Source organism: Oryctolagus cuniculus, chromosome 4 (genome assembly GCF_051225735.1).
Source record: "Oryctolagus cuniculus isolate XC-2025 breed Fujian yellow rabbit chromosome 4, ASM5122573v1, whole genome shotgun sequence".
Classification (NCBI taxonomy): Eukaryota; Metazoa; Chordata; class Mammalia; order Lagomorpha; family Leporidae; genus Oryctolagus; species Oryctolagus cuniculus.
The window spans coordinates 16,663,779-16,691,092 of NC_142870.1; the positions used below are offsets into that span (position 1 = coordinate 16,663,779).

At 45.5% G+C, this 27,314-nt stretch overlaps 2 protein-coding genes across 5 annotated transcripts in view; both read left to right on the forward strand.

Annotated features, from left to right (window-relative positions):
• Positions 1 to 1,820: 1,820 nt before the first annotated feature.
• Positions 1,821 to 15,763, forward strand: RWDD2B (RWD domain containing 2B). Of its 2 annotated transcripts, none has more exons than XM_008267155.5 (6): positions 1,821 to 2,261; positions 5,258 to 5,438; positions 13,431 to 13,657; positions 13,745 to 13,812; positions 13,934 to 14,296; positions 14,906 to 15,763. In XM_008267155.5, the coding sequence occupies exons 3-6, from the start codon at positions 13,451 to 13,453 to the stop codon at positions 15,138 to 15,140; spliced, it is 873 nt and encodes a 290-aa protein (XP_008265377.3). In that variant the 5' UTR covers positions 1,821 to 2,261; positions 5,258 to 5,438; positions 13,431 to 13,450; the 3' UTR covers positions 15,141 to 15,763. The 2 variants fall into 2 exon arrangements, with proteins under 2 accessions (XP_008265377.3, XP_017202689.3); XM_017347200.4 differs by lacking the exon at positions 1,821 to 2,261 and adding an exon at positions 2,403 to 2,585.
• Positions 15,764 to 26,896: 11,133 nt separating this feature from the next.
• LTN1 (listerin E3 ubiquitin protein ligase 1) overlaps positions 26,897 to 27,314 on the forward strand; it is a 72,653-nt gene continuing 72,235 nt past the window's right edge. For all 3 annotated transcript variants that reach the window (XM_008267154.5, XM_008267153.5, XM_089330610.1), the window contains exon 1: positions 26,897 to 27,069. In XM_008267154.5, coding sequence (XP_008265376.3) covers positions 27,028 to 27,069 — 42 coding nt within the window. In that variant the 5' untranslated portion in view covers positions 26,897 to 27,027. The remainder of the gene's footprint in view (positions 27,070 to 27,314) is intronic.

A 27,314-nucleotide genomic window follows, 5' to 3' on the forward strand; every position in this document is an offset into this window, starting at 1 on the left:
CCCCAAATGGCTGCAATGGCCGGAGCTGCACCGATCTGAAGCCAGGAGCCAGGTGCTTCCTCCTGGTCTCTTACATGGGTGCAGGGGCCCAAGCACTTGGGCCATCCTCCCCTGCTTTCCCAGGCCATAGCAGAGAGCTGGATTGGAAGAGCAGCCGGGACTAGTCAGCTCCCATATGGGATGCTGGCACCGCAGGTGGAGGATTAACCTACTGGCCATGGCACCGGTCCCAATGTTTTATGTCTTAATAGGGTTTCAGTTACACAGGTGTACGCACTTTTCAAAACTCAGTAAATGTACATTTAAGATATGCATTTCCTTTTTAACTCAAAAGAAAACTCAATTAGGACTAATGATAGGCACACTCACAAGGAAAGTGTACTAATCTGCAAGTTACTTTAAAATCTATCGGAAGAACTGGTGTTGTGGTGCAGTGGTTAACCTGCTGCCTGCAATGGTGGCATCCCAAGTGAGTATTGGTTCAAGTCCCAGCTGCTCCTTTTCCAACCCAGTACCCTACTAATGTGCAAGTAAAAGCAGCAGAAGACAGCCCAAGTGCTTTGGCCTCTGCCACCACTATGGGATACCAGTATGGAGTTCCTGGCTTCTGCCTGGCTTAGCCCCAGCCATTGGAGTCATTTGGGGAATAAACCAGAACATGGGAGATCTTACTCTCTTTCTGTAACTGCCTTTCAAAGAAACAAATTTAAAAGTAAATAAAATGTATCAGAAAAAAATGGATTGATGAGTGACAAAGCAGGTAAAGTAAAAAATGTTATGCTGATCTCTCTACATCTTTGCTTTTAATCTCAGAGCTGGTGTTTGGTGCTCAAATTCCTGCTGTCTGCTGATACATGCCATGGTAGGCAGCATGTGATGGCTCAGGTACCTGGGTTCCTGCCACCCATATGGAAGACCCAGCTGGAGGTACCTGGCTTTGGCCTGGCTTCACTCCAGCTGTTTGGGGCATCTAAGGAGTAAACTAACCGTTGGCAGATCTCTGTCTCCACTTTTCAAATAAATGAAAATAAACTTTAAACATTTTTAAAAACAGGTTTCTTATCCTCAACAATATCAACATTTTGGACCAGCAAGTTCTTAGTTGTAGTGGCACATTCTCTGGATTGTAGACAACTGAGTAGCATCCCGAGGCTCCACCTACTAGATGCCAGTGGCATCGCTCCAGTGGTGACAACCCAAAATGTGTTCTGACATTGCTCAACAGGGGTGAAGGCACTCTTCCTTGAGAAATGTTCTACTGCTTCACTGTAAAAATCTCTCATCCTTATTTTATGCTTTAGATTTTCTATACCCACGGTTCGAGGAAAAAGAATTAATAACATTGAAAACCATTCACAAAACACAAGCGCCTTCAGATGCAGCTCTGAAGACCTATTTACTATCATCTTTTATTTTTTTAAAGAGAAGATTGTGAAGTTAGCAGTGATAATAGCTACCAGTGAATATCAATACCTACAAACCTTACGACTTTCCTAAAATAAGCGTGCAACACTACAAAAAGTGCACTGCATACAGAATGAGAAGGAACACCCTGTAACTACCCCCCGTGCTGGAATCTCCTTCTAACTCTCCTTTCAGTAACAGAGATAAATAATTCTGCGTATTCACCCGGTCCTCCCTGCTTGGTTACCAGGTAAGAACACAGGCCATCACCCTAGTGTCTTGCTCCTCTATGGTTCATGGACAAGGACCACCACTGCGTGGAGAGACTAGAAACGCTAATTGGGACCCCACTCCTCCCTACCCAGTAGAGATCTGTACCGCGGCAGGACTCCCCAAGGATTCCCAGGCACGCAGGCGCTGCGGGAGCCCAACTTGAGTGGGCAGATCCGCGTCCCAGGACACGGCGCCCGCTCCACTCCGACAGCCAGCGGTGGGAAGCGCCGATGGGGCTGGAATGCAGAGGGCCCTAAAAGGAAGACTCTGCGAGTGAGACGCACCTAACGGGGCCAAAGAATTCCTTCTGTTGATCCGACTTTAGAGGAAAACTCAAGCCGGTGCCGATGTCTAGCCGAACCCACAGATCAGGGCGTCCTCGGCTTCCGGAACCCGCGGCCTGGCCTGCGCGCATGCGCCAGCTGAGGGCGCGCTCTCACGCCCCCCAGGCCACCGCGCAAGAGCGAGGAGTAAAGGTCGGGCGGCCGTAACCGCGGATTCCGACGCTTCCTCCAGACGCGACTTGAGCAGTCCGTGCAGCAAGGAAGCCTGGAGCTCCAGCAGTGAGGGAGCTGCTGCCAGAGGTGAGTCTCCCGTCCGCCCAGCAGCAGGGACGGCGGGCCTGGGGCTCCTGCGCCGCGGCAGTGCGTACCGCCTTCCCGGAACTGGCCGACGTCGTGGCTCCGCCTCCCCTCGCGCTGCGCGTTCTCTCATTGGTCGGAACCGACCTCGCCCTCGTGCCCCGCCTGCAGCCGGGGCCCGACATTCCCGTCTCTAGCTGGGGCCCCAGTTCCCCAACGGTGGGCGCCTTTCAGGACGCGGGCGGTGGTGCTCTTTGGCGAACAATAGTAATCACCAAGGCCGAGCCCACTCACGAAAGTCAACTTGCATTGTACATCCTTTAAATCGTGAGTCGGAAAATTCTCATCAACGAAAACCGTCTGGCAAATAAATGACATCCCTTGTGACCTCACTTCCTCTGTTGTCCTTTCACTGGTCCTCTGACAGACTTTGTCGATTCCGCTTCATTTTCCAGACCCCAAACTCAATAGGACCCTCTCCCAACTTGACCCTCCCTCTGGGTGACTTTAAACACATAACGTTAAATAAGCGTTGATGACTCCTCAACTTACATCTGCAGCTGAATTCTTCTATGTATCTGTATTCAGCTGCTTTCTGGACATCTCTAAGTGGTGTCTCAATAGGCATTTCATTACTTAATATGTCAAAAACCAAGCTATAGATCGCCACAATCTCCTCCATCTAAATAAATGGCAAATCCATCTTTTCCAGTAGCTGAAAGCCTTGGAATCATGGCTACCTATCTCATGTAATCCATCAGGAAATGCTGTGTGCTCTACTGTGTTTGTTCAAAATCTTTTTTTATTATTATTATTATTTTTGACAGGCAGAGTGGACAGTGAGAGAGAGAGACAGAGAGGTCTTCCTTTTGCCGTTGGTTCACCCTCCAATGGCCGCCGCTGCAGCCGGCGCACCGCGCTGATCCGATGACAGGAGCCAGGATCCAGGTGCTTTTCCTGGTCTCCCATGGGGTGCAGGGCGCAAGCACCTGGGTCATCCTCCACTGCACTCCCTGGCCATAGCAGAGAGCTGGCCTGGAAGAGGGGCAACCGGGACAGAATCCGGCGCCCCGACCGGGACTAGAACCCGGTGTGCCGGCGCCGCAAGGTGGAGGATTAGCCTATTGAGCCACGGCGCCGACCGTATGTTCAAAATCTTAATGGTTGCTCACTGCCTTGACCCCCAAGCCATCTTCATCTCTCCAAGTCACGGCAGTACCTGTGTGGTCTCCTTGCTTTCCTCTGTTCTCTTGAGCATCAAGTGTCAGACCTTTTCCAGTGACCTTCCGTATCAGGATAAAAACCAAGGTTCCATATTTCCAATATAACCTCTTCTATCACCCTGCCCCCTGCTCAGCATGCCCTAGCCAGGTGCTTTAGAACCTCCTGCCCCTTTGAACATGCTTTTCCTTCTGCCTAGCGCACCCTTTGCTCAGATAAACACATGGTTTCCTTTTGAGTACCTTCTAGTCTCTTCCATGCAGTCATCTCACAAGAGAGGCCTTGGGACTGGGGTTGCAGTGTAACAGGTTAAGATGCTTCTTGTGATGCCAGAATCCCATGTCAGGGTGCCAGTTCCAGTATCAGCTGTTTCACCTCTGATCCAGCTTCCTCCTAATGTGCCTGTACAGGCAGCAGAAAATGTGCCATATTCTTGGGCTTCCTGCAGAACTGTGGTGTTTAGAATCCTTCCAAAGCAAAGAAGGAATAATGAAGAAAGACTCTGGGCTCTTCCTCCGGTCCTCTCATTTCCTGCCTGAATGTTGGCTGAACCCAACCACAAGAAAGTCAGAAGAGCAGGGTGATGTGGGTTACAGAGGTCAGCTGTCCAGAGCAGAGAAGGGCCAGGAATAGTTTTAGGGTACTTATTTGTCAGCTTTTCATTACTACAGTGAAATATTTATGAAGGAAGAATGTTTATTTTGGCTCACAGTTTTGGAGTTTTGCTGTCCATGATCAGGTTTTTGGTATCTGATAATCACATTCATAGGAGCAGAGTCCTGAGTTGATGCAAGGCATCACATAGCAAGGGGGAAAGCAGGTGGAGAAAGAATCACATGGCAAGCCAGGAAGCAAGGAAAATAGATGAACTCAACTTGGTTTTTATAACCAGTGTTCTTGAGAGAACTACTATTGATAGCACTCTCCCGTTGACCGGAGAACCTCCCACTAGGTACAGCTCCTAAACACTATGAATGGATTAAATTTGGGCCATTTTTCTGCCATCAACTTTATAACTTTGGGGTTTTAGGAGCTACCCAGTGGCTGGCGCCGTGGTATAGTGGGTAAAGCCACTGCCTGCAGTGCCAGCATCCCATATGGGCACCAGTTCAACTCCCAGCTGCTCCACTTCTGATCCAGCTCTCTGCTATGGCCTGGGAAATCAGTAGATGGCCCAAGTGCTTCAGCCCCTGCACCTGCATGGGAGACCCAGAAGAAGCTCCTGGCTCCTCGCTTTGGCCAGTTCCCAGCCACTGTGGTCATCTGGGGAGTGAACGAGCTGATGGATGATCTCTCTGTCTGTCTCTAACTCTGTCTTTCAAATACATAAAAAAAATTATTTTTAAAAAAGCTACGTAAGTTCAAAAAACTGTTGAAGCCTAGCAGGCACAAGCGAAATAACTAGTTTGCAGGAAAACAGACCACATGATGAACCCCTGAATGAGGCCTTGACAGTTGGGATTGTGAAGAAGGGGCAGGTTCTGGTCTGTACTATTTCTCTTGTGCTCAGAGAGGGCAGAGCCCCCACCACTATAGTGCTTTCCTGCCTCAAAGAGCTTTCTACCAGAAACTGTCCCCACTATGCCTCCTCCTCCACTTGTCTACATGTTACCCTTCCTTCAAGGTTCAGCTCAGATCCTGCCTCCTTCAAATGTTTCCTTATGGCCCATTTCATTGATACTACCCGCATCTTAATAGAAAGATTATATCTTAGTACCTATACCTATAAAGTCATTTAACACTTTGCTTTTTATTATTGTTGTCCTGTATCTTTTTAGATCTACAGCCTTATCTTCAAGCTAAATAGAAAGCTCCAATGAGGCGTGAAGAATGAAGTTCTACATACAGTAACTGTAACTGTTCAATAAACCTTTACCAAAGAGGAAAAAGAATGCAATGAAGACACTGCTGACTTCAATAATAGTGTGTGATTCCACAGAATAAAGTCTGTTTGAAAAGGTAAGCCAAGTTTTCTTGCAACAAGATTGAGCTTTGTTTTTTTGTGTTTTTTTATTTTTTTGTCAAAAGTGTAACTCCCCCCTCCCCTTTTCCTTTTGAATTTAGAAGTACTACAGCAAATCATGAAATGTCAAGTGGTATAAAAGCAGAGAAATTAGGCCGGCGCCGCGGCTCACTAGGCTAATCCTCCGCCTGGCGGCGCCAGCACACCGGGTTCTAGTCCCGGTTGGGGCGCCGGATTCTGTCCCGGTTGCCCCTCTTCCAGGCCAGCTCTCTGCTGTGGCCAGGGAGTGCAGTGGAGGATGGCCCAGGTGCTTGGGCCCTGCACCCCATGGGAGACCAGGAAAAGCACCTGGCTCCTGGCTCCTGGCTCCTGCCACCAGATCAGCGCAGTGCGCCGGCCACAGCGCGCCAACCGCAGCGGCCATTGGAGGGTGAACCAATGGCAAAGGAAGACCTTTCTCTCTGTCTCTCTCACTGTCCACTCTGCCTGTCCAAAAAAAAAAAAAAAAAGCAGAGAAATTAGAAGTGAAAAAGTCTTTTCCTTCTTCCCTAACTTGTTTTAGCTAACTGACTTCTTTTATGCATATGTTATCATGTAAAGATAACATAATACAAATGGTCCTTAAATGGTTTGGCTTAAGAGTTTTCCACTTTATTATGGAGCAGAAAGAAGTGTGTATTCAGTAGAAACCAAACTTGGGATTCTGAATTTTGATCTTTGATCTTCTCCCAAGCTAGGGACATGCAGTGCAATACTACTTTCTTGCAGTAGTGGGCGGTGACAGTGAGCTACTGCTGCCAGTCAGTAACAATCACAGATGTAAACTGATACTCTTCAATGTACTATATTGCTAAGCTTGGTAAGTTGGGTGTATTAAATGCATTTCTGACTTAGGAATTTTTCAACTTAATTGTGGGTTGGTTTATCAGAACAAAACACCATTGTAAGTCAAGAAGAATCTGTATTTGTACTGTTCTGCAATATGCTTTTTTTAGGTAACCAAATATGAACATCAATGGCAATGTACATTTAAAAAATATTTATTTATTTATTTTTAAAGATTTATTTATTTATTTAATTGAGAGGCAGAGGTCCTTCATCCGCTGGTTCACTCCCCAAATGGCCGCAACAGCCAATCCGAAGCCAGGATCCAGAGCTTTTTCCAGGTCTAAAATATGCGTACAGGGGCCCAAGCACTTGGGTCATCTTCCACTGCTTTCCCAGGCCATTAGCTGGGAGCTGGATCAGAAGAGGAGCAACTGTGACTCGAACTAGCACCCACATGAGATAGTGGTGCTTCAGGCAGAGGCTTATCCTATTATGCCACAGTGCCGGCCCCCTTATTTGTTTATTTCAAAGGCACAGTGACAGAGGGGGAGAGGCAGAGAGATCTTCCATCTGCTGGTTTATTCCCCAAATGGCTGCAATGGCTTTAGCTGGACCACTCCTAAGCCAGGAGCCTGGAACTCCATCTAGGTATCCCATGTGAGTGGAAGGAGCCCAAGTACTTGGACCATCTTCCTCTGCTTTCTAAGGTGCAGTAGTGGGGAGCCAGATTGGAAAGAGAACAGCCAGGACTTGAAACAACACTTAGATATGGGATGACAGCATCACAAGCAGTGACTTCACTGCACCACAATGCCAGCCCCACCCACCCCCCTTTTCTGCACCCCCATTTTTAAAGACTCACTTGGGTGCCGGTACTGTGGCACAGCGGGATAACGCCCTGGCCTGAAGCGCCAGCATCCCATAGGGGTGCCGGTTCTAGTCCCAGCTGCTCTTCTTCCAATCCAACTCTCTGCTATGGCCTGGGAAAACAGTAGAAGATGGCCCAAGTGCTTGGGCCCCTATACCCTCGTGGGAGACCTGGAAGAAGCTCCTGGCTCCTGGCTTCGGGTCAGCACAGTTCCAGCCATTGGGGCCATCTGGGGAGTGAACCAGCGGATGGAAGACCTTGTTCTCTATCTACCTCTCTGTAACTCTGTCTTTCAAATAAATAAAATAAATCTTAAAAAAAATAAAATAAATAAAATAAAATAAAGACTCATTTGATTATTTGAAAGGCAGAGTTACAGAGAGGCAGAGGCAGGGAGATCCTCCATCCGCTGGTTCACTCCTTAAATGACCGCATGAATGGGCTGCACTGATCCAAAGTCAGGAGCCAGGAGCTTCTTGTGGGTCTCCCACATGGGTGCAGGGCTTCTGCTTTCCCAGGCCATAGCAGAGAGCTGGATTGGAACTGAAGCAGCTGGCTCTCAAATCTGGCCATATGGGGTGCCAGCACTGCAAGCAGCGGCTTTACCAGCTATGCCACAGTGCTGGCCCCACAATGCTGGCCAGTCCCTTTTAATTACCTTAAAATCCTACTCTTTGGATGTGTATTTATTAAACTAGTCTCTTATTATTGAAGTTACATTATTTTTGTTTTATTTTCTTACAGACAGTGACAGTGATGCATTGAACCTCTTTAAAATATATTTTTATGGCTGGCACCGTGGCTCAATAGGCTAATCCTCCACCTAGCGGCACCGGCACACCGGGTTCTAGTCCCGGTCGGGGCGCCGGATTCTGTCCCGGTTGCCCCTCTTCCAGGCCAGCTCTCTGCTGTGGCCAGGGAGTGCAGTGGAGGATGGCCCAAGTGCTTGGGCCCTGCACCCCATGGGAGACCAGGAGAAGTACCTGGCTCCTGCCTTCTGATCAGCGCAGTGCGCCGGCTGCAGCGCGCGCCAGCCGTGGCGGCCATTGGAGGGTGAACCAACGGCAAAGGAAGACCTTTCTCTCTGTCTCTCTCTCTCACTATCCACTCTGCCTGTCCAAAAAAAAAATATATATATATATATATATTTTTTATACAATGTCTGATTTATGTCTTAGGTTCATATGAGTGGAATTTTTTAAAAAGTTTTATTTATTTTATTTGAAAGTCAAAGTTACACAGAGAGAGAAGGAGAGGCAGAGAGAGAGGTCTTCCATCCACTGGTTCACTCCCCAGCTGGCTGCAACAGCTGGAACTGCGCCAATCTGAAGCCAGGAGCCAGGAGCTTCTTCCAGATCTCCCACACGGGTGCAGAGGCCCAAGGGCTTGGACCATCTTCTACTGCTTTCCCAAGCCATAGCAGAGAGCTGGAACGGAAGTGGAGCAGCCGGGCCTCGAACCAGTGCCCATATGGGATGCCAGCACTGCAGGCAGCTGCATTACCCGCTACTCTGCAGCACCGGCCCCAATGAGTGGAATATTTAAATCAACTTTCCTTATACTAGGTTTTCCCCTTATGGCAGTTACTAGACGCTAACCATCTTCTTTTGCCAACTTCCCAAAATTAAGTGGGACTGCCACTTTTAATGTAAGATGGAGTGAGTATATTTTTCTCTGTCTTTACCACTGTGTACAACTAATAATCCTGGACACTATCTATAAAGCATATGCAAAGAGAGTCTGAAAGGTGGAAAGAAGGCAGACTGGCTAGTGATCTTGAGAACCAAGCAAGGATGTGGTGGTGACGTCCCTGGGTATTCTTTTTGCCTCAAGTATCCCAGACATGACACTGGAAAATTAGAAACCCAGAAACACCAATGGTGTGGACCAAAAAAGACAAAAAGCACTAACAAAAACTTGCTCTCTGCAGCTAAAGGACCAGGAAGGGGACAGCCTAGCTAAATAAAAAAACATATAGTGAATGTTCTATACTAGGTGAATACCACAGAAAACACTGAGGCCCTACCCATGTCCATACCAGTAAATGGATCCCAGATTTCACCCTCATTGAATGAAGCACCTAAATCCCTATGCCTCATAAGGACAATATCAGAGAAGTCTGTGTAGGGACCCAGGACTTCCCAGGAGGCCCTAACAGGAAGGACCTCACTGGCCTGTGTCAGATCGGAATACAGGGAAGCCTCTACTTCCACCCTCATGCAGCAGTAACAATGTACCTTTCCCACATCCTGCTAGGGTAATATCAGAGGAGTTGTAGTGGAGAGTCAGGACTTTGACCACAGCCTGGCAGTAACAAGGCCACATCCTTGTCAGTGGAGGGCACATGGGGACCAATTAAGTCACTGCTGCAGTTCCCAGCCAGGGGGCACAGTTAGAGGCCTGTAGCAGAGCCAGAACTCCTATTCTTATGCAGCAGTAATGAAGAGCTTCCTTTCCGAACAGGTCTTCAAAGAAGGAGGTACCTTTCTCTGAAGGGAGGAGAGAACCTCCACTTTGACTATGACCTTGTCTAAACAAGATAAGGGTCGGAGAACTCAAGGGGCTTCCATAGCCTTGGAAACTCATGACTGGTGCATAGGGAGATTACTGATGCCATAAACAGGAGTGTCAATTTGTAAAGTCAACAACAGGAGTCACTGTGCACTTACTCCTCATGTAGGATCTCTGTCCTTAATGTGCTGTACATTGAGATTTAATGCTATAACGAGTACTCAAACAGTATATTTCACTTTGTGTTTCTATGGGGGTGCAAACTGTTGAAATCTTTACTTAATGTATACTAAACTGATTTTCTGTAAAAAAAAAAAAAAAAAAGAAAAAGAAAAAGAAAAAAGAAATTATCAATTCCCAACTTGACTCTCACTGGGATTAAACATGACAATAGGTCTGATCTGATTTCATCATCATTTAAAAAAAATCATCTATTATTTTTCACTTTATGTTTCTGTGTGGGAGCAAACTGTTGAAATCCTTACTTAATGTATACTAAGCTGATCTTCTGTATATTAAGATAATCGAAAATGAATCCTCATGTGAATGGAAGGGGAGAGGGAGTGGGAAAGGGGAGGGTTGTGGGTGGGAGGGACGTTATGGGGGGGAAGCCATTGTAATCCATAAGTCGTACTTTGGAAATTTATATTCATTAAATAAAAGTTAAAAAAAAAAAAAAGAAGAGCTTCCTTTCCCCCAACCTCATATCAGAGGAGGCTAAGCAGGGAACCTGAACCTCTCCATTTGGCAGTAAAAAGGCAGCACCCCTCTTTCCCAACTGTAGCAGTATAACAAAAATAGATTTAATAATATCCATAGTCTCAAAACATAATACCCAAAATGTCCAAGTTTCTTTCTTCTTTTTTTAAGATTTTATTTATTTTATTTGAGAGGTAGAGTTACAGACAGTGAGAGGGAGAGACAGAGAGAAAGGTCTTCCTTCTGTTGGTTCACTCCCCCAGATGGCTGCAACAGCCGGTGCTGTACCGATCTGAAGCCAAGAGCCACATCGGAAGTGGAGCCGCTGGGACTCGAACTGGCACCCATATGGGATGCCAGCACTGCAGGCATCGGCTTTACCTACTATGCCACAGCACCAGCCCCAATATATTTTTAAAAGTACAAAAAATTTAAATGGTAGGGGAAGGTTACAATCTCCTGCCATTGACCTCCTCTCCTTTCTAAGTCCTTCATCTGAGGCAAATAATTTTTGGTTTTATATTAAACAATATTTTAAGCAATCTACATATACATATTTACAACATACATGCTGAGATAATGTGTCATTAGCAGATAGCTGGATAGGAAGTGGAGCACCCAGGACTCAAACCAGCACCCATATGGGTTGCCGGTGCTGCAGACAGAGGCTTAACTTACTACACCACAATGTTGGCCCCCAAAGATGATTCTAAAAGACTTATTTATTTGAAAGGCAGAGTTACACAAAGAAGGAGAAAGAGAAAGGAGAGATCTTCCTTCTGCTGGTTCACTCCCCAAGGCAGGGGCTGGGCCAGTCAGGCTCCCAGTCAGGAGCCTAGAACTTCATCCAGATTTCCCACAGGGGTGGCAGGGGCCCGAGTACCAACTTCCTTGCTAGTGCACATGGGAGATGGATCAGAAGTGGAGCAGCCAGGGCTCAAACTAGCACTCATATGGGATGTCAGTATCATAGGTGGTAACTGAACTCACTATACCACAATGTTGGCCCCAAGATTTTTTTCTTTATCTTTGGTTTTCAGAAGTTTGATTATGATGTTTCTTGTCATGGGTTTTCTTTGGGCTTATCCTGCTTGTGGTCCATTCAGCTTCTTGTATCTTTAGGTTCATGGTTTTGACAAATTTGAGAAGTTTCCAGCTATTTGAGCACTTTTTCAGCCCTGCCCTCTTTTCCCGTCTCCTGAGACTCTGCTGCATGTATGTTAAATGTTTTATTACAGTCCTTTATCTCCCTAAAACTCTGTTTACTTTTGGTCTATTCTCATGTTCAGTTTAGATAATTTCCATTACATCTTCCAGTTTACTGCTCCTTTCCTCTATCCATTTCCTTCTGTTGTAGAGTCCACTCACTGAGTTTTAATTTAGGGTATTGTATTTTTCAATTCCAACATTTCCATTTCATTCTTGTTTACATCTTCTATTTCTTTACTAAGTCTTTTTTTTTTTTTATTTGTTTCTAGTGTTTTTGCAATTGTTCACTGAAGTAGTTTAAAATTTTTGCTAGATAATTCTGTCAACATAGTCTTGGCATCTATTGTCTTTTTTTTTTTTTTTTTTTTTTTTTTTTTTGACAGGCAGAGTGGACAGTGAGAGAAAGAGACAGAGAAAGGTCTTCCTTTGCCGTTGGTTCACCCTCCAATGGCCGCTGCACCGCGCTGACCCGAAGGCAGGAGCCAGGTGCTTCTCCTGGTCTCCCATGGGGTGCAGGGCCCAAGCACTTGGGCCATCCTCCACTGCACTCCCTGGCCACAGCAGAGAGCTGGCCCGGAAGAGGGGCAACCGGGACAGAATCCGGCGCCCCGACCGGGACTAGAACCCAGTGTGTCGGCGCCGTAAGGCGGAGGATTGGCATCTATTGTCTTTTACAATCAGTTTGAGATCCTCCTGGTTCTTGGCATGATGAATGGTTTTAGCTTGAAACTCGGACATTTTATGGGGCCAGCACAGTGGGTAAATCCTCCGCCCGCGGTGCTGGCATCCCATATGGACGCCAGTTCTAGTCCCAGCTGCTCTTCTTCCAATCCAGCTCTCTGCTGTGACCTGGGAAAGCAGCAGAGGATGACCCAAGTCCTTGGGCCCTTGCACCCGCATGGGAGACCTGGAAGAAGCTCCTGGCTCCTGGCTTTGGATTGGCACAGCTCTGGCCTTTGCAGCCAACTAGGGAGTGAGCCAGCAGATGGAGGACCTCTCTCTCTCTCTCTGCCTCTCCTTCTCTCTGTAGCCCTTTCAAGTAAATAAATAAATTTTTAAATAGATATATATTTATAAATATTAATAGAGGTTATTTGAGCTGTGAGATAGTCTTTATTTTTCTTCTTTAGATTCATCTGTTTCTTAGAACAGCTAATGAACATTATTATTGACTTAAGAAAAAGAAATTAACCATCCACTTTACTAACCTCTTATTGTGTTCATTCTAGGTTCCCAGTTGTAACCATTTTCTCTTCTGTCCGATAAATTTTTTTTTTTTACTACATACTTGGTTTACTTGGTACTACATACTTGCTTTACTTCAATTAAATTGCTCATGCAGTGGTTGAAGGTGCTAGCTTGATCAACTCTCTAGATAGAGAGTTTTATGGTGCTTTCTGGATCATCCCATATATTTGGTCCTTTGTATATTACATTTGAACGTAGAATATGAGGGAGACACATTTAGATTTCACATTTTAAAAAATTAATTATTTATTTAAGACACACAGAGGTATCTTACCTGCTGATTCCCTCTCCCAAACACCTACAGTGGCCAGTACTGGTCTAGGTCAGAGCTAGGAACCAAGGACTCTATCCAGATTTCCCACATGGGTGGTGGGAACCTAACTACTTGAGCCATCATCTGCTACCTCCCAGGGTTTGCATAAGCAAGAGCAGAACTGGGACTTGAACTAGACATTCTGATATGATATGCAGGCCTCCCAGCTGGCATCTTAACTGCTAAGTAAATTGCCTGCCCCTAAATTTCACATTTTCTAAAGAAATCAAATACATTTTTTGTAAATGCCTATGTCGATCTATTGAGTTTCCCAAGACTGTAAATGTAAATTCTCTATCTCTACCTACTTAGGAATTTATGGATGTCCAAGAATGACTGCAATGGAGCAGGCTGAGGCCCAGCTCTCTGAGTTGGATCTGCTGTCCAGTATGTTCCCCGGTGAAAATGAGCTCATAGTGAATGACCAGCTAGCTTTGGCAGAACTGAAAGACTGTATTGAAAAGAGGACAATGGAGGGGCGATCTTCGAAAGTTTACTTTACCATCAATATGAACCTGGAGATGTCTGAAGAAGCAATGGTAATTTTTTTTTTTTAAGATTAAAACCTGACAGGACTTAAAACAGTGCTTATAGTATTTTACTTCTTTTCTTTCTTTTTTAATTAGGGAATGTTTTCTCTGGCATGTATTCTTCCCTTTAAATACCCTGCAGTTCTGCCTGAAATTACAGTCAGGTATGTTAAAGCAACTCTGGCCAACTTTGGAGATAGAAATTAATCTGCCAATAGAAGTATTTCTCCAGTTTGTTGACAGTACCAAGAAAATTGATACATTTTTCTGTATCTTTTTCATCAGGTCAGTATTATTAAGTAGATCCCAGCAGACTCAGTTGAACACAGAGCTGGCTGCATACCTGCACAAGTATTGTCTCGGAGATGTCTGTATCTTAAATGCCACAGAGTGGGTTAGAGAACATGCCTCTGGCTATGTCAGCAGAGAGGCTCTGTCTCCCTCTACCACAGGAAGCACAATCCAGACCATCGATCTCATTCTCACAAGACTCTGGATCTACAGCCATCACATCTACAACAAATGCAAAAGAAAGAATATTCTAGAGTGGGCAAAGGAGCTTTCCCTGTCTGGGTTTAGCATGCCTGGGAAACCTGGTGTTGTTTGTGTGGAAGGCCCACAAAGTGCTTGTGAAGAATTCTGGTCAAGGTTTGCTTTCACATATTTTGTATATCATGTCAATAACTTCAACACTCAAAGAAGTCCTAGGGATGTACAACTAAGTATGTCCCTGGGGTTGTATCTTCATGGGGATTCACTGTCAAGGCAGTAGGTAAGGCAGAAATTGCACAAAATCAGCATCACCCTCCTCACCTGGCACACTGCATAAGGCAGACATTCTCTAATTAAATGGTGGAGGAATTGAGCCTCTGCCTAGGATGTAGTCTAGGATCCTGTCCCATTTCTTCCTCATCTTAGTGATGCTGTACACTGTACACGTTGCGAAACAATGGACTTTCTAGAAGCATTAGAATTGCTTTCGGTCTTCTCATTTCCCTACTGAGTTCTGAGAAGTTATTTCAGTGAGTTTGTCATTGCCACAATTCTAAAAAAACTGATACAAGGAAATAATATTGGCAGTTATTGAGTTTAGGGATGGGGAATACAATGAGAATCACATTTGGTAAATCCTGGTGATATTATGGTGAATTACTTTTAGGGAGAGGCATGGATAAATATGTTTCCTAACTTTTATTTTCAGTGCCACATATGATACCACACATTTTGAAAACTTCTATTTTGAAAATTTCTTTTCAGACTCAGAAAATTAAACTGGAAGAGAATCTTAATTCGCCATCGAGAAGACATTCCTTTTGATGGTACGAATGATGAAATGGAAAGACAAAGGAAATTTTCCATTTTTGAGGAAAAAGCGTTCAGTGTTAGTGGAGCCAGAGGAAACCATATGGACTTCGGTCAGCTGTATCAGTTCTTAAATGCCAAAGGTTGTGGAGATGTTTTCCAGATGTTCTTTGGTGTGGAAGGACAATAACTGAGAAAAATGGTAGTTGAGAATAGTTTGTCACTGTTTGCCTTTTGATTTTTCCCCCCAGTGTATATTGATAAATTAAATAATTTAATTTTAGTCCCATTCTAAAATGCTGGGGGAAGAAGACAAAAAAATCAGTATAGCTGAAATGTATTTGTTAAAAATGCCTTGATTAGGAGTGGGTGATTATCCTAGTAGCTGAGGTACCCATGTCTCACATTGAAGCGCCTGGCTCAGAGTCCAGCTCTGGCTCCTGACTCCAGCTTCCCACCAATGCAGACTCCAGAATGTAATGGTGATGGCTCAAGAAACTGGGTTCCTGCCACGCACAAAGGAGACCTGGATTCTGTTCCCATCCCCTTGCTCTAGCCCCAGCCCAGCCACTGCAGACATCTGGGGCATGAATCAGAATATGGGAACTCTTTCAAATAAATTTTTGAAAATGTCATGATTTGAAAAGACTGAGTTTAAATTTATCTTAAAATTGTTTGATAGAAATTTCTTGACACATAAACTACCTATTTTGAAAGAGAAACTATGTAATAGTAATACTGGTGCTCCAACTTGTTAGCCAATCCTAACTCTCTTCTCCCTTACCTCATCCATAAAGAATCTGAAAAAGCAAACTGCTCACTTTTCTAGTCTTTGTTGCAGCTATGGGTGGTCTAATCATTTCTGGGACAACTTCAGCTTTCTGATTAAAGTGATACATGCAGGGACAACACTGGCATAGCAGGTTAAGCTGTCGCCTACAGCACTGGCATCCCCATATGGGTGCCGATTCCTATCCCAGCTGTTCCACTTCTCATCCAGCTCCTTGCAAATGCACCTGGGAAAGCAGCAGCAGATGGCCCAAGTGTTTGGGCCCCTGCACCCAAGTGGGAGACCCAGATGAAGCTTTTGGCTCCTGGCTTCAATCTGGCCTAGCCCTGACCATTGTGGCCATTTGGGGAAGACTTCTCTCTCCCTCTCTCTAACTTTACCTTTCAAATAAATACATAAATCTTTTTTTTTTTTTTAAAGATTTATGTGTTTCTTTGAAAGTCAGAGTGTCACAGAGAGAGGAGAGGCAGAGAGAGAGAGAGGTCTTCCATTCGATGGTTCACTCCCTAGTTGGCCGCAACGGCCAGAGCTGTGCCAGTCTGAAGCCAGGAGCCAGGAGCTTCTTCAGGGTCTCCCACATGGGTGCAGGGGCCCAAAGACTTGGACCATCTTCTACTGCTTTCCCAGGCCATAGCAGAGAGATAGATCGGAAGTGGAGCAGCTGTACCACAGTGCCGGCCCCAATACACAAAATCTTAAAAAAAAAAGTGATAGACACAGGGGCAGGTGTTAGTGGCACAGCAGGTCAAGCCACCACTTGTGATGACTGTGCCCCATATCAGTGCTGATTCTAGTCCTGGCTGCTTCACTTCCAATCCAGATTCCAGGTGCTGTATCCTGCAAGGCAAAGATGATGGGTCAAGTGCTTAGGCCCTTACCATCCATGGGGAGACCCAAGAGGAGTTCCAAGTTCCTGGCCCAGTCCTTGCAGGTGTGAGCATTTAGGTAGTGAACCAGCAGATGGAAGATGTTTTTCTCTGTGTCTCTCTCTGTTGCTCTTTCAAGTAAATGAAAAATAAAAACATTAAAGAAAAATAATAGTTGCAAACTAGGCTACCTATTTTTGCTACAAACACTGAAGTGATGGCTGGAGCTGGAGCTGGAGTAATCCTTCCAAATATGAGGGAAGGACCTAAAGAATCACAAAGATGCCAGTCCCCATGTTGTTGAGCTACCAATCTAATACCAGCGCTGCCTGTCTCTAGATACTTTTTTTTTTTTGACAGGCAGAGTGGACAGTGAGAGAGAGAGACAGAGAGAAAGGTCTTCCTTTTTGCCGTTGGTTCACCCTCCAATGGCCACCGCGGCTGGCGCGCTGCGGCCGGCACATCGCGCTGATCCGAAGCCCGGAGCCAGGTGCTTCTCCTGGTCTCCCATAGGGTTCAGGGCCCAAGCACTTGGGCCATCCTACACTGCACTCCCTGGCCACAGCAGAGAGCTGGCCTGGAAGAGGGGCAACCGGGACAGAATCCGGCGCCCCGACCGGGACTAGAACCCGGTGTGCCGGCGCCACAAGGCAGAGGATTAGCCTATTGAGCCGCGGCGCCGACCAGTCTCTAGATACTTTTATGAAATAAAACACACCTTTGGAACAACGTACTTTCTTGCAAAATGCCTGTCTTGTGGCTTTGACTCCTCCTGTGACACAGTGTCTTCTGTGTCATCCAGCAGAGCATTACAGGATGCAGAAGACATCTTGATAATCAGCAGCTTTTCTCAAGTCCTCTTGATAGATGAGTCTTGGGGTCCATGCTGTGGCACAGTGGGTAAAGCTACCATCAACAGTGCTGGCATTCCAAACAGACGCTGGTTCAAATCCTGGCTGCTCCACTTTGATCCAGCTCCCTATTGATGTGCCTGGGAAAACAGTGGAAGATGGCCCAAATCTTTGGGTCCCTGCACCCTTGTCAGAGACCCAGAAGAAGCTCCTGGGTCCTGTATTTGGCCTGGCCTACCTTCAGCTGTTGTAGCCGTTTGGGGAGTGAACCAGCAGATGGAAGATCTCTGTCTTTCCCCTCTCTCTCTTTAAAATAAAATTAATAAATAAATCTTTAAAAAAAAAGAAAGATGAGTCATGCAGTCAGGAATTAACAATCTGGTCCAAAGCGAGAATCAACACAACACTCTGGAAACTTGGACCTTAGATGAAGAATGCCGTGACACACACATCATGACACATTTTCAGAATTTTTTGGTTTTAAGTAGATTACAACAGTTTATCAAATAATAATTTAGAGCAAATTGGATTTTGACACATTGTTCATTCAGGAAATAGCTTTCCATAAAGCTTTTCCAAAAGGTGCAGGGCAGCCATGGGGTCAGAGGATGTACTACTTTCAGTGGAACTGAAGTGCTACAACTTGTTGGTCTTTGTTTATTAATTTTAAAAATATGGCTATGCACAAATGTACAGATCTCAAATGTAACATAAACACAGAATACAATCAAGTAGCCTTAAATTTGAGAGGAGGTCTGTTTCCAAAGAAAACTTTTAAGGCTACTTGATTGCAGGGATGTCAGACCCATGTTTTATAGGACATTTCATCTAAATCTAGTCATGGCCAGAGTCGTCAGACACCACAGGTGCACAGCTAGTCTTATCTGGATGTATGGTGGCATCACAGGAAGAAGTGGCATTTCCAGGGCAATGAGGAGGTGAGCAGCTGGGAAGGAATCTGATCAGTTAGATTGTTCTACTATGTAGAGTCAGAAAGAATAAAATAGACCTATCTAATTTAGAAAGATCTTATATATAAAGGTGGTTAAATGAGAATCAGAATTATATTTAAAGCACAGTGCCTATTTCAAGATACAGATATTCCAACTTCATGATTATTATTCTTTTGAAAATAAACAGCAAGTTGGATGGTCCTGAGTATGTTGTATAATGTAAGAGACACAATAAAACCAACTGTAGTTACATGTTGAATACTAGCAATATAACTTTCTTAGACTTCTACCAAAGATTGTATACTTGATATATAAACTTTAAAGTTTGTGCAGTATGACTGCATGTGTATTGGTTCCACAGGGATGTCAATGTATTAATCTTTTACTCATGAATCTCTTGAGCTGGAATCATCTGTAAGGAAATAATCGTTATTCTTGGGAAAAAAAAGTCATAACTCAAATTTTGCCTATGTTCTAAAGAAACATAGTGTGGACAGGTAACCCTAATTACATGTCAATTTTTATTTGTAAAAATAATTGCTATGGCCAGTGCCGCGGCTCACTAGGCTAATCCTCCGCCTGTGGCGCCGGCACCCCGGGTTCTAGTCCCGGTTGGGGCACCAGATTCTGTCCCGGTTGCTCCTCTTCCAGTCCAGCTCTCTGCTGTGGCGCGCGAAGAAGCACCTAGCTCCTGGCTTCGGATTGGCACAGCGCTGGCGGGAGTGGCCATTTGGGGGGTGAACCAACGGAAGGAGAACCTTTCTCTCTGTCATTCTCTCTAACTCTGCCTGTCAAAAAAAATTGCTATACAAACAACAGATTGTAAGTGTTAAAAAGCCAAAAATATTAAAATTGACCCCAGATCCAAATCAACTGAACTGTAAATAACACAGTGAAAGCCAGTCTTATCATTTGCACATTAATTTGATAAACTGCGTTTAAAAAACACTGTATATGCTGCTGTGCAGACCTGATAATTACACAAATACTCTGTTACACAGATTTTTTCTTCTCCCAAGAAGGATCTATACCAAGGAAACCTAACTAAATCGCTGGTGAAATTCCAGAAACGTCTCAGGGCAACCAAGAGTCAGTGGCAGTTCAGACAGCCCCTCCCCTGTCCAGCGGTCATTACACGTGCTTAGAACAAACTGAGTCCACACAACTGCTGCAAAGGCTACGGCGAGCTCTGCGCTGCAGCAGTCTTGATCTGACGCCAGTGGGTAGGAAGAGGGAGGTGGATCTTACGGTCCTTTGCTCTACCGGCGCAGTGTCCAAGGCCGCTCGCTGCGAGGGAAGACAGGCGCCGGCTTCCCACAACCGTGCTGGGGCCGTGACTGACTGGAGGGTTTCCTCTGTGGCCCCACCGCACTCGCAAACGGTACCCAGCTATAAGCGCGGAGACGACCACGAGGCTTCACGCATGCGCCTGTCAGGGCCGGCGTGCCCCGGAAGCAGTAGTCGGTGGCGTGCCTGGCATTGTCAGCCGGGGCCTCTGGGTAGGTTGTGTCCCGTCGCCACAGCAACGAACTCTGCATTTCCTGGCTTGGCACTTGCCTGGAACTCCTACCTGAGTCCTTAGGTGTAGACTCGCAGTTCGGGGTTGGGGGGAATGCAGCTGTGTAACTGAAATGAACTTTTAAAGCTTATTTTTCCGAAAAAGAGGCAATGCTCAATATTCTTTGGGATTCCAGCGGGAGAATTAAAGAAAAGGTGTTCCTTGGTGTGGAGATTCACGGTTTCCCCCACGATTTTAACCAGGGGTTTACCAAAAGAATTTTTTTCTTTTCAGCAGCATTTCCGATTTTGTAAGCCTGTACTCCTTTGCCTCTTGTCTTCCCCCATTTTATATATGCGTCATTCACTTTTATTAGAAAAACAATTAATATAGAAAATATAGAAATAGCGAATTAATCCTTGAGGTGGATATTTAGCAAGCAGATAAAATGCCATTTGGGAGGCCAGCATCCCATTTGGAGTGCTTGGGTTCACTACTCCTGATTTCTGCTTCCTGCTAATGCTCACCCTGGGAGGCAGTAAGTCATGGCTCAAGTAGCTGGGCTCCTATTGCCTACCTGGGAGACTTGAACTGACTTCTGGCTCTCAGCCTCAGGCCTGGCCTAGCCCTGGTTGTTGTAGCATTTAAGGAGTGAACCAGGGGATAACAGAATGAGCTTTCTCTGATTCTACCTTTAAAATAAATAATGAGCCTTAACCTGTGCACAAGACAAAACTGGACTGAATTTTAATTTTGCATTTTCTGGTATCTTATTTTTGCAAATATGGGCTTTTCAATTTTAAACCATACTGTAATTTCTACTTAGTGTCTACCTTCTTTCAGGAAACAATAGATCGTAAACATTTCTGTCTCATTAAATGTTTTTTTATTTCAATTTTTTTTTGGGGGGAGGGGAACAGGCAGAGTGGACAGTGAGAGAGAGAGAGAGGAAGGTCTTCCTTTTTCCGTTGGTTCACCCCCCAGTGGCTGCTGCGGCTAGTGCGCTGAGGCCAGCACACCACGCTGATCCGATGGCAGGAGCCAGGTGCTTCTCCTGGTCTCCCATGGGGTGCAGGGCCCAAGCACTTGGGCCATCCTCCAGTGTACTCCCGGGCCACAGCAGAGAGCTGGACTGGAAGAGGAGCAACCAGGGCAGAATCCGGCACCCCGACCGGGACTGGAACCTGGGTGCCGGCGGGTGGAGGATTAGCCTATTGAGCCACTGCGCTGGCCTTATTTCAATGTTCTTTAATTACTTAAATAACTTGACAGAGAGAGAAAGAGCTCTCATCCTGTGATTCACTCCTCAAATGCTTGAAATACCAGGACTATGATAGACAGAAACTGAGAATTCAATCAAGATCCCCCACATTGGTAGCAGAAACTCAAGTATTTGCACAACATCACCACTTGGGATAGGTGTGGGCACATAAACTGGTGTCTTCACTGTTGGACCAAACCCCTGCCCCTTTATTTTGTTTTTGAAATCTTCACACTGTTTTCCTGCAATGGCTGAATTTACATTCCTACAATTCCATTGACTGTTCCATTTGCTATATAAAAACTTACTAATTTGATAAAATCTCATGTCTATTATTGCTTTTGTTTTGTGTTTGGTGGTTTTATCCAAAATTTTTGCCCGCCCTAATACCTCTGTGTTTACTTCCAGTTATTTTAGTTTTAGATGTGATATTTAATTCTTTGGGCTATTTTTTAAAAGAGCTTATTTTTAAAGATCTTTATTTTTTGGCAAGATAGAGCTTGAGGTGTGGGGGGAGTGAGTGCCAATATTCTTCCAGGTGCTGGTTCACTCCCAAAATGACTGCAACTTCATCTTATTCTCCCAGATAGGCAGGGGCCCAAGCATTTGGGCTATCATCCACTGCCTACTCAGGTGAATTAGCAATAAGTTGGTTTGTAACTTGGACTGGCACTCTGATAAGGGACTCCAGCATCCCAAGCAGTGGCCTAACCCACTGTGCTACAGTGTGGGCCCTAAGATGTTTTTATTTGAAAGGCAGAGTGACACAGAGATCATCCATCTACTGATTCACGCCCCAAACGGCAATGCCATTGGGGTGTCCCTCATGGTTGGCAGAAACACAAAAGACTTGAGCCATCATCCACTGCTTCCCAGGTATATTGGTAGGAAGCCGGATGGAAGTGGAGTAGAATGGACTTGAACTAGCACTCTGATATGGGATGCCAGCATCAGAGGTGGCATTTTAACCCACCTGTTTAACACATATCAGAGTTCTATGCCAGAATGTCTGTCCCTAGAGTCCATAAATTTTTTAAAAATTTATTTACCTGAAAGAGAGAGAGAGAGAGAAAGAGATCATCCATCTGTTGGTTTACTCCCCAAATGCTCACAACAGCCAGGATTGAGATAGGATGAAGTCAAGAGCCCATCCAAGTTTCCCAAGTGGGTGGCAGGAACTCAAGTATTTGAGCCATCATCTGCTGTTGCTAAGACGTATTAGCAGGAAGCTGGATTGGAAGTGGAGTAGCCAAAACTCAATCTGACATTCTGATATGGGACAAGGTTACCTCAAGCATGGGCTTAACCCACTACACAAAATATCCACCCATGTTTGGTCTGTTTCAAACTGATTTTTGTATATGGTGAGAATGAGAGATAGGAGTCTGTTTCTGTGGGGAGCAACTGGGAGCAACTCGGACTAGACTAAGTTACTGGAATTAAGACTTATTCTATGCATCTGCTCTCCCACAATACAGCGCTGGGAGAGGAGGAAACAGCTTCTATACAGCTGCCTCCAGTTCAACCAATAAACTGTAGGACCTGCTCCTGATTGGAGGAGAGCAGCGTACTCAGCATGTGGGTAGCAGAGTTGGGATTGGTGGAAGAGGACTATAAAGGAGGAGAGAGACAACATGCACCAAGGAACATCTAAGGGGAACATCTATCTGAAGGAACACCTGTGCAGCCCCCGAGAGAGCCGGCCGGCGGTGTGCCGCTCCCCCGTGGAAGTGGGGAAAGTGGCTAGGGGGAACCGCCCTTCCACGGAGGTGGAAGGGATGGTAGCCAACCCGGGAAGAACCAGCAGCAAACCCGGGAAGGGCCGAGCAGACAAAAGAACAGCGCAGGGTCCTGTGTCGTTCCTCCACGAAGAGGGGGAGCGACAGTTTCTTCTACATGTGGATATCCAATGTTCCCAGCATCATTGATTGAAGAAAATGTCCTTTCCCTAATTTGTGTTCATAGTACATTTGTTGAAAACCAGCTGGCTGTAAATGCAGGGTTTACTTCTAGACTCTGTTCTGTTCTATTGGTCTAAATGTCTGTTTTTATGCCAATACCATGCTGTTTTGATTCCTATATCCTTGTAGTGTATTTTGAAGTCAGGTAGTATAATGCTTCCTGCTTTGTTCTTTTTGCTGGATCTCAAGTGGAGCAGCCAGGACTCAAATTGGTACTCATATGGGATGCCAGCCTGCCCACTGTAGCTTAACCTGGCTTCGGATCAGTGCAGCTCTGGCCATTGCAGCCAATTGGAGAGTGAACCAGCAGATGGAAGACTTCTCTCTCTGCCTTTCCTCTCTCTCTGTGTAACTCTGACTTTCAAGTAAATAAATAAATCTTTAAAAAATTTAAATTTAATAGTTATCTTCAATTAGGTCTTTTATTTTTAGAACTGGTTTATGGTGGAATGAGAAGGCCATGCCAAGGTGGCCACTGGCAAGCGAGTGTCAGTTACTCAGGAATGGCTTTGAAACCCACCTGGCAACGGAGCCTGCCTGGCAACAGGCTGTGATTGGTTGGGGCATAGACCGCCCCTTGACCAGATTGGTTGGTCTTGACTATATAAGATGTGGTTCCAACTGTAATAAATGAGTCTGCGGGCTGCTCGCCTCAAGCCTACTTTCACCCGACTCCCGGGGTCTGTGTGGTGACTCCGGGGTCTGTGTGGTGACTCCGCGCTTCTTGCCCCCACCATGCTGCTCCTCTCAGAAACAAATCCACTGCAACATTGTTGAGAAATCAACAGCAACACTGGTTTATTGTTTTATGACTTCAAAATCTTACCATTTGATTGAAAAGATTCATTTTAGTATTATTTGCCAAAAATTTACTATTTGGTCTCTTATTTTATTCTTCTGGAAAATATTTTTTAGAAACATGTACTTATTTATTTGAAAACCAGAATGTCACAGAGAGAGGGAGAAACAGAGACAGAGAGACACACACACAGAGAGAGAGAGAGAGAGAGAAAAGAGAGAGAGACAAATTGATCTTCCATTTGCTGGTTCACTCTCCAAATGACTAAAACATCCAGGTCTGGGCCAGGCTGAAGCCAAGTACCAGGACCTCCATCCAGTCTCCCACATGAGTGGCAGGGCCCCAAGTATTTGGGTCATCTTCTGCTGCCTTCCCAGGCACATTAACAGGAAACTGAATTGGAAGCAGTGTTGCCAGGACTCTGATATGGCATGCCAGAATCACAAGCAGTGGCTTAACCTGCTGTGCCACAATACTAGTCCTCTTCCCAACTTTAAATCTTGTTTTCAAAGTCCATGGAGGCTGTTGTGTAAGGATGAGCCTTTGGTGCGACAGTTAAGACACTAGGTTGTTTGTATTTCAGAGTACCTGGGTTTGAGTTCTGGCGTCACTTCCAATTCAGTTTCCTGTTAATTGGGAAGACACTGGGAGGCAGCAGATGATGGCTCAAGTACTTGAGTCCCCACCATTCATGTGGGAAACCTGGACTAAGTTTCAGGCTCCTGGCTCCATCTTGGCCTAGTCCTGGCTGTTGGCTGTTGGGCACATTTAGAGAGTGAACCATGAGGTGGAAGATCTCTCTCTCTGCCTTTCAAATAAAGTAAAAAAAAGAAAGAGATAAAAAGCAGATTATAGCTTACATTAAAATTATCAGTATTTTTATTAGAATCAACATAGTACTGATAGCTAATGTATTAAATGCTTACCATGTCTGTACTAAAATCCCTCTGAAGAACTCCTCAGTTGCCTTTACCACAATCCTTTGACAGGCATCAGAGTAGTTACATAACATGTCCAAATTTATCACTAGTAACCAGAAACTGTCTTCTGAACCAATATCATATGTAATCTCTTGCCATTTTTCCATTATTTGATTTTTCTGTCTAGAAATAAGAGCTATCTATTATCTTTTATGCCCCTCAGTAAATGTTATAGGTTGTTTTCCTAGATGAACTATAGATTTTATGACACTCTTAGTGATATATATTTCGTTGGAACTAGAAATAGCATCTAAAGATTTATTTATTTCTTTTGAAAGAGTTACCGTGAGAGATTTTTCCATCTGCTGGTTCACTTCCCAGACGGCTGCAATTGCCAGCACTAGTCCAGGACCAAGCCAGGAGCTTCATTTAGGTCTCCCACATAGGTGGCAGGGGCCCAAACACTTGGGCCGTGTACTGCTGCTATATCAGAAGTGGAGCAGCCAGAACTCCAGCCAATGTCCATAGGGAATGCTGGTATTGCAGACAGCAGCTTTACCCACTACAGCACAACACTGGCACCACCATTATATTTTCTAATGCTATTGTTGGCCAAATACTGTTATATTAATGGGACATAGTAAATACTAGATACTTAGTTAATATCTAATTACTGTCTTGAAGATTTATTTATTTGAAAGGCACAATGACAGAAGAAAAGACAGCCATCTTCCAGCCACTGGTTCACTCTCCAAATTGTTGCAATGGCCAGAGCTGGTCCAGGCCAAAGTCAGGAGCCTAGTACTGCACCCAAGTCTCCCACATGTGTGTCAGGACTCCAAGCATCCTCTGCATCCTTCCCAGGCCATGAGCAGGGAGCTGGGTCAGTAGGCAGCAGCTTAACCTGCTATACCATAATGCTGGCTCCTCCACTTTTGCTAAGTAGAGACATCCATGAGAGTGTGTACAATAAAACCTAACCAAGTTGAGCTCAGGAAGACTGAAGAATTTTGAGGTGGGAGAAATGGGCAAAAAACCTTTCACCGAAAGAACATCTGATTGAAGACCCTGAAGCTGGAAAGTCTGAGGCATTGTTAAGAGATTAAGCAAAGCTACGGTGGCTCACCCTTGGCATGAGATGGGACCCTGTGATTGCAGGATCTTGTGGCCAGTTTTATTAAACAGTGTGCACCCTGGCTGAAGTGAGAATGCATGTTTGCAAACCAGTAAAGAGGCTACTACCAAGGCATCCTTATCTTTGGTAGTGATGATGGAGATGAAGAGGGATCAATGTGACAGGTATTTGGGAGGCAAACTTGTTAGGGTTTGAGAGTTTATCGGACAGAGTGTATGACGGGACGAGGGTAAGAGGGAGACAGAGGGTATGAGAGAGGACCACTCTCAGGAGAGTGGCTTGTGCACTTAAGATTTACAGTGGTGCATTTCGCCCAGACAATGGAAGAGAACTAAATTTGGGGGTAAAATACATTCCATTATTGAATGTGGATCTGGGTGCCAAGATGTTCAAATTCCAAGCCTTCTGATGAAAAGGGTATGCATGTCTGTGGATCACATAAGAGAGATCTGGCCTGGATATAAATGTGACACAACCCTTCAAGTGCCACATGTCTCAAGACCACCTCGCACATAAAATTTTGGTATGTCAAAAGCGCGGGGGAATTTAGGAAGAGTATTTCCTAAAACAGCACTCAAATTTTGACAAGAACCACCTTATTAAAATGCTTAATTTTACTCTCCAGTTCCGAAGCGGAATGCCTAGTTGATGACCGCATCACTTTTAAGGTTCGACATTCTACCTTCCCAAAGGCTTACGGTTATGTATTCATTCTATCATCCTTGACTTAAACTGTTTCTTTACCGCCATTGCCAGTTTTGCTCAAGAGAGCACTGACTGATTTGACGCCATAGATACAAAGCTGGCCTCCTACTAGACTTACAGGCGCGGCTTAAACTGTGACATCTCGGTTGACCTCAAGGGCAGCGGCAGGCGGAAGAGGAAATGGGGCTGCAAAGGGGGCGGGGCAGGTGGCGGAAGTGGAGGGCCGGAGGGGGGAAGTTGTTGCACTGAGCGCTCTTCCGGCGCGAGCGGCCGGAAGTTGTGGCCCGGCTGTGTCAACCCAGGAGCTGCGGGCTGGGAGTGCGGCTTCTACCGGGACCATGGGCGGGAAGAACAAGCAGCGAACGAAGGGGAACCTGAGGGTGAGTGCAGGGTGGCCTGGCTAACAGACGACGCCTTGCCTGACAGCCTCAGCGGGAGGGTGTTGGGAGCGCAGTTGTGGGGAAGCGTGTGTTTGCGTGTGGACTGTGACCTGTCTGTTGTGTGTGCGTCCGAAGCGGGGTGGGTTACTCCTGAGCGCATTTGAGGAATTGCTCGAGAGAAGAAGGTGTTCCGTGCCACAGCTGTCCCCACCCGATCACCCACCTAACAGTTGTCTTTAGGAGAA

Excerpts from the sequence above, each read along its gene's own strand:
- RWDD2B (XM_008267155.5), top strand. The coding sequence starts at position 13,451 with ATGACTGCAATGGAGCAGGCTGAGGCCCAGCTCTCTGAGTTGGATCTG. Across the intron at positions 13,658-13,744 it reads AGATGTCTGAAGAAGCAATG|GGAATGTTTTCTCTGGCATG; the intron begins GTAATTTTTTTT and ends TTTTTTAATTAG. Across the intron at positions 14,297-14,905 it reads TGTGAAGAATTCTGGTCAAG|ACTCAGAAAATTAAACTGGA; the intron begins GTTTGCTTTCAC and ends ATTTCTTTTCAG.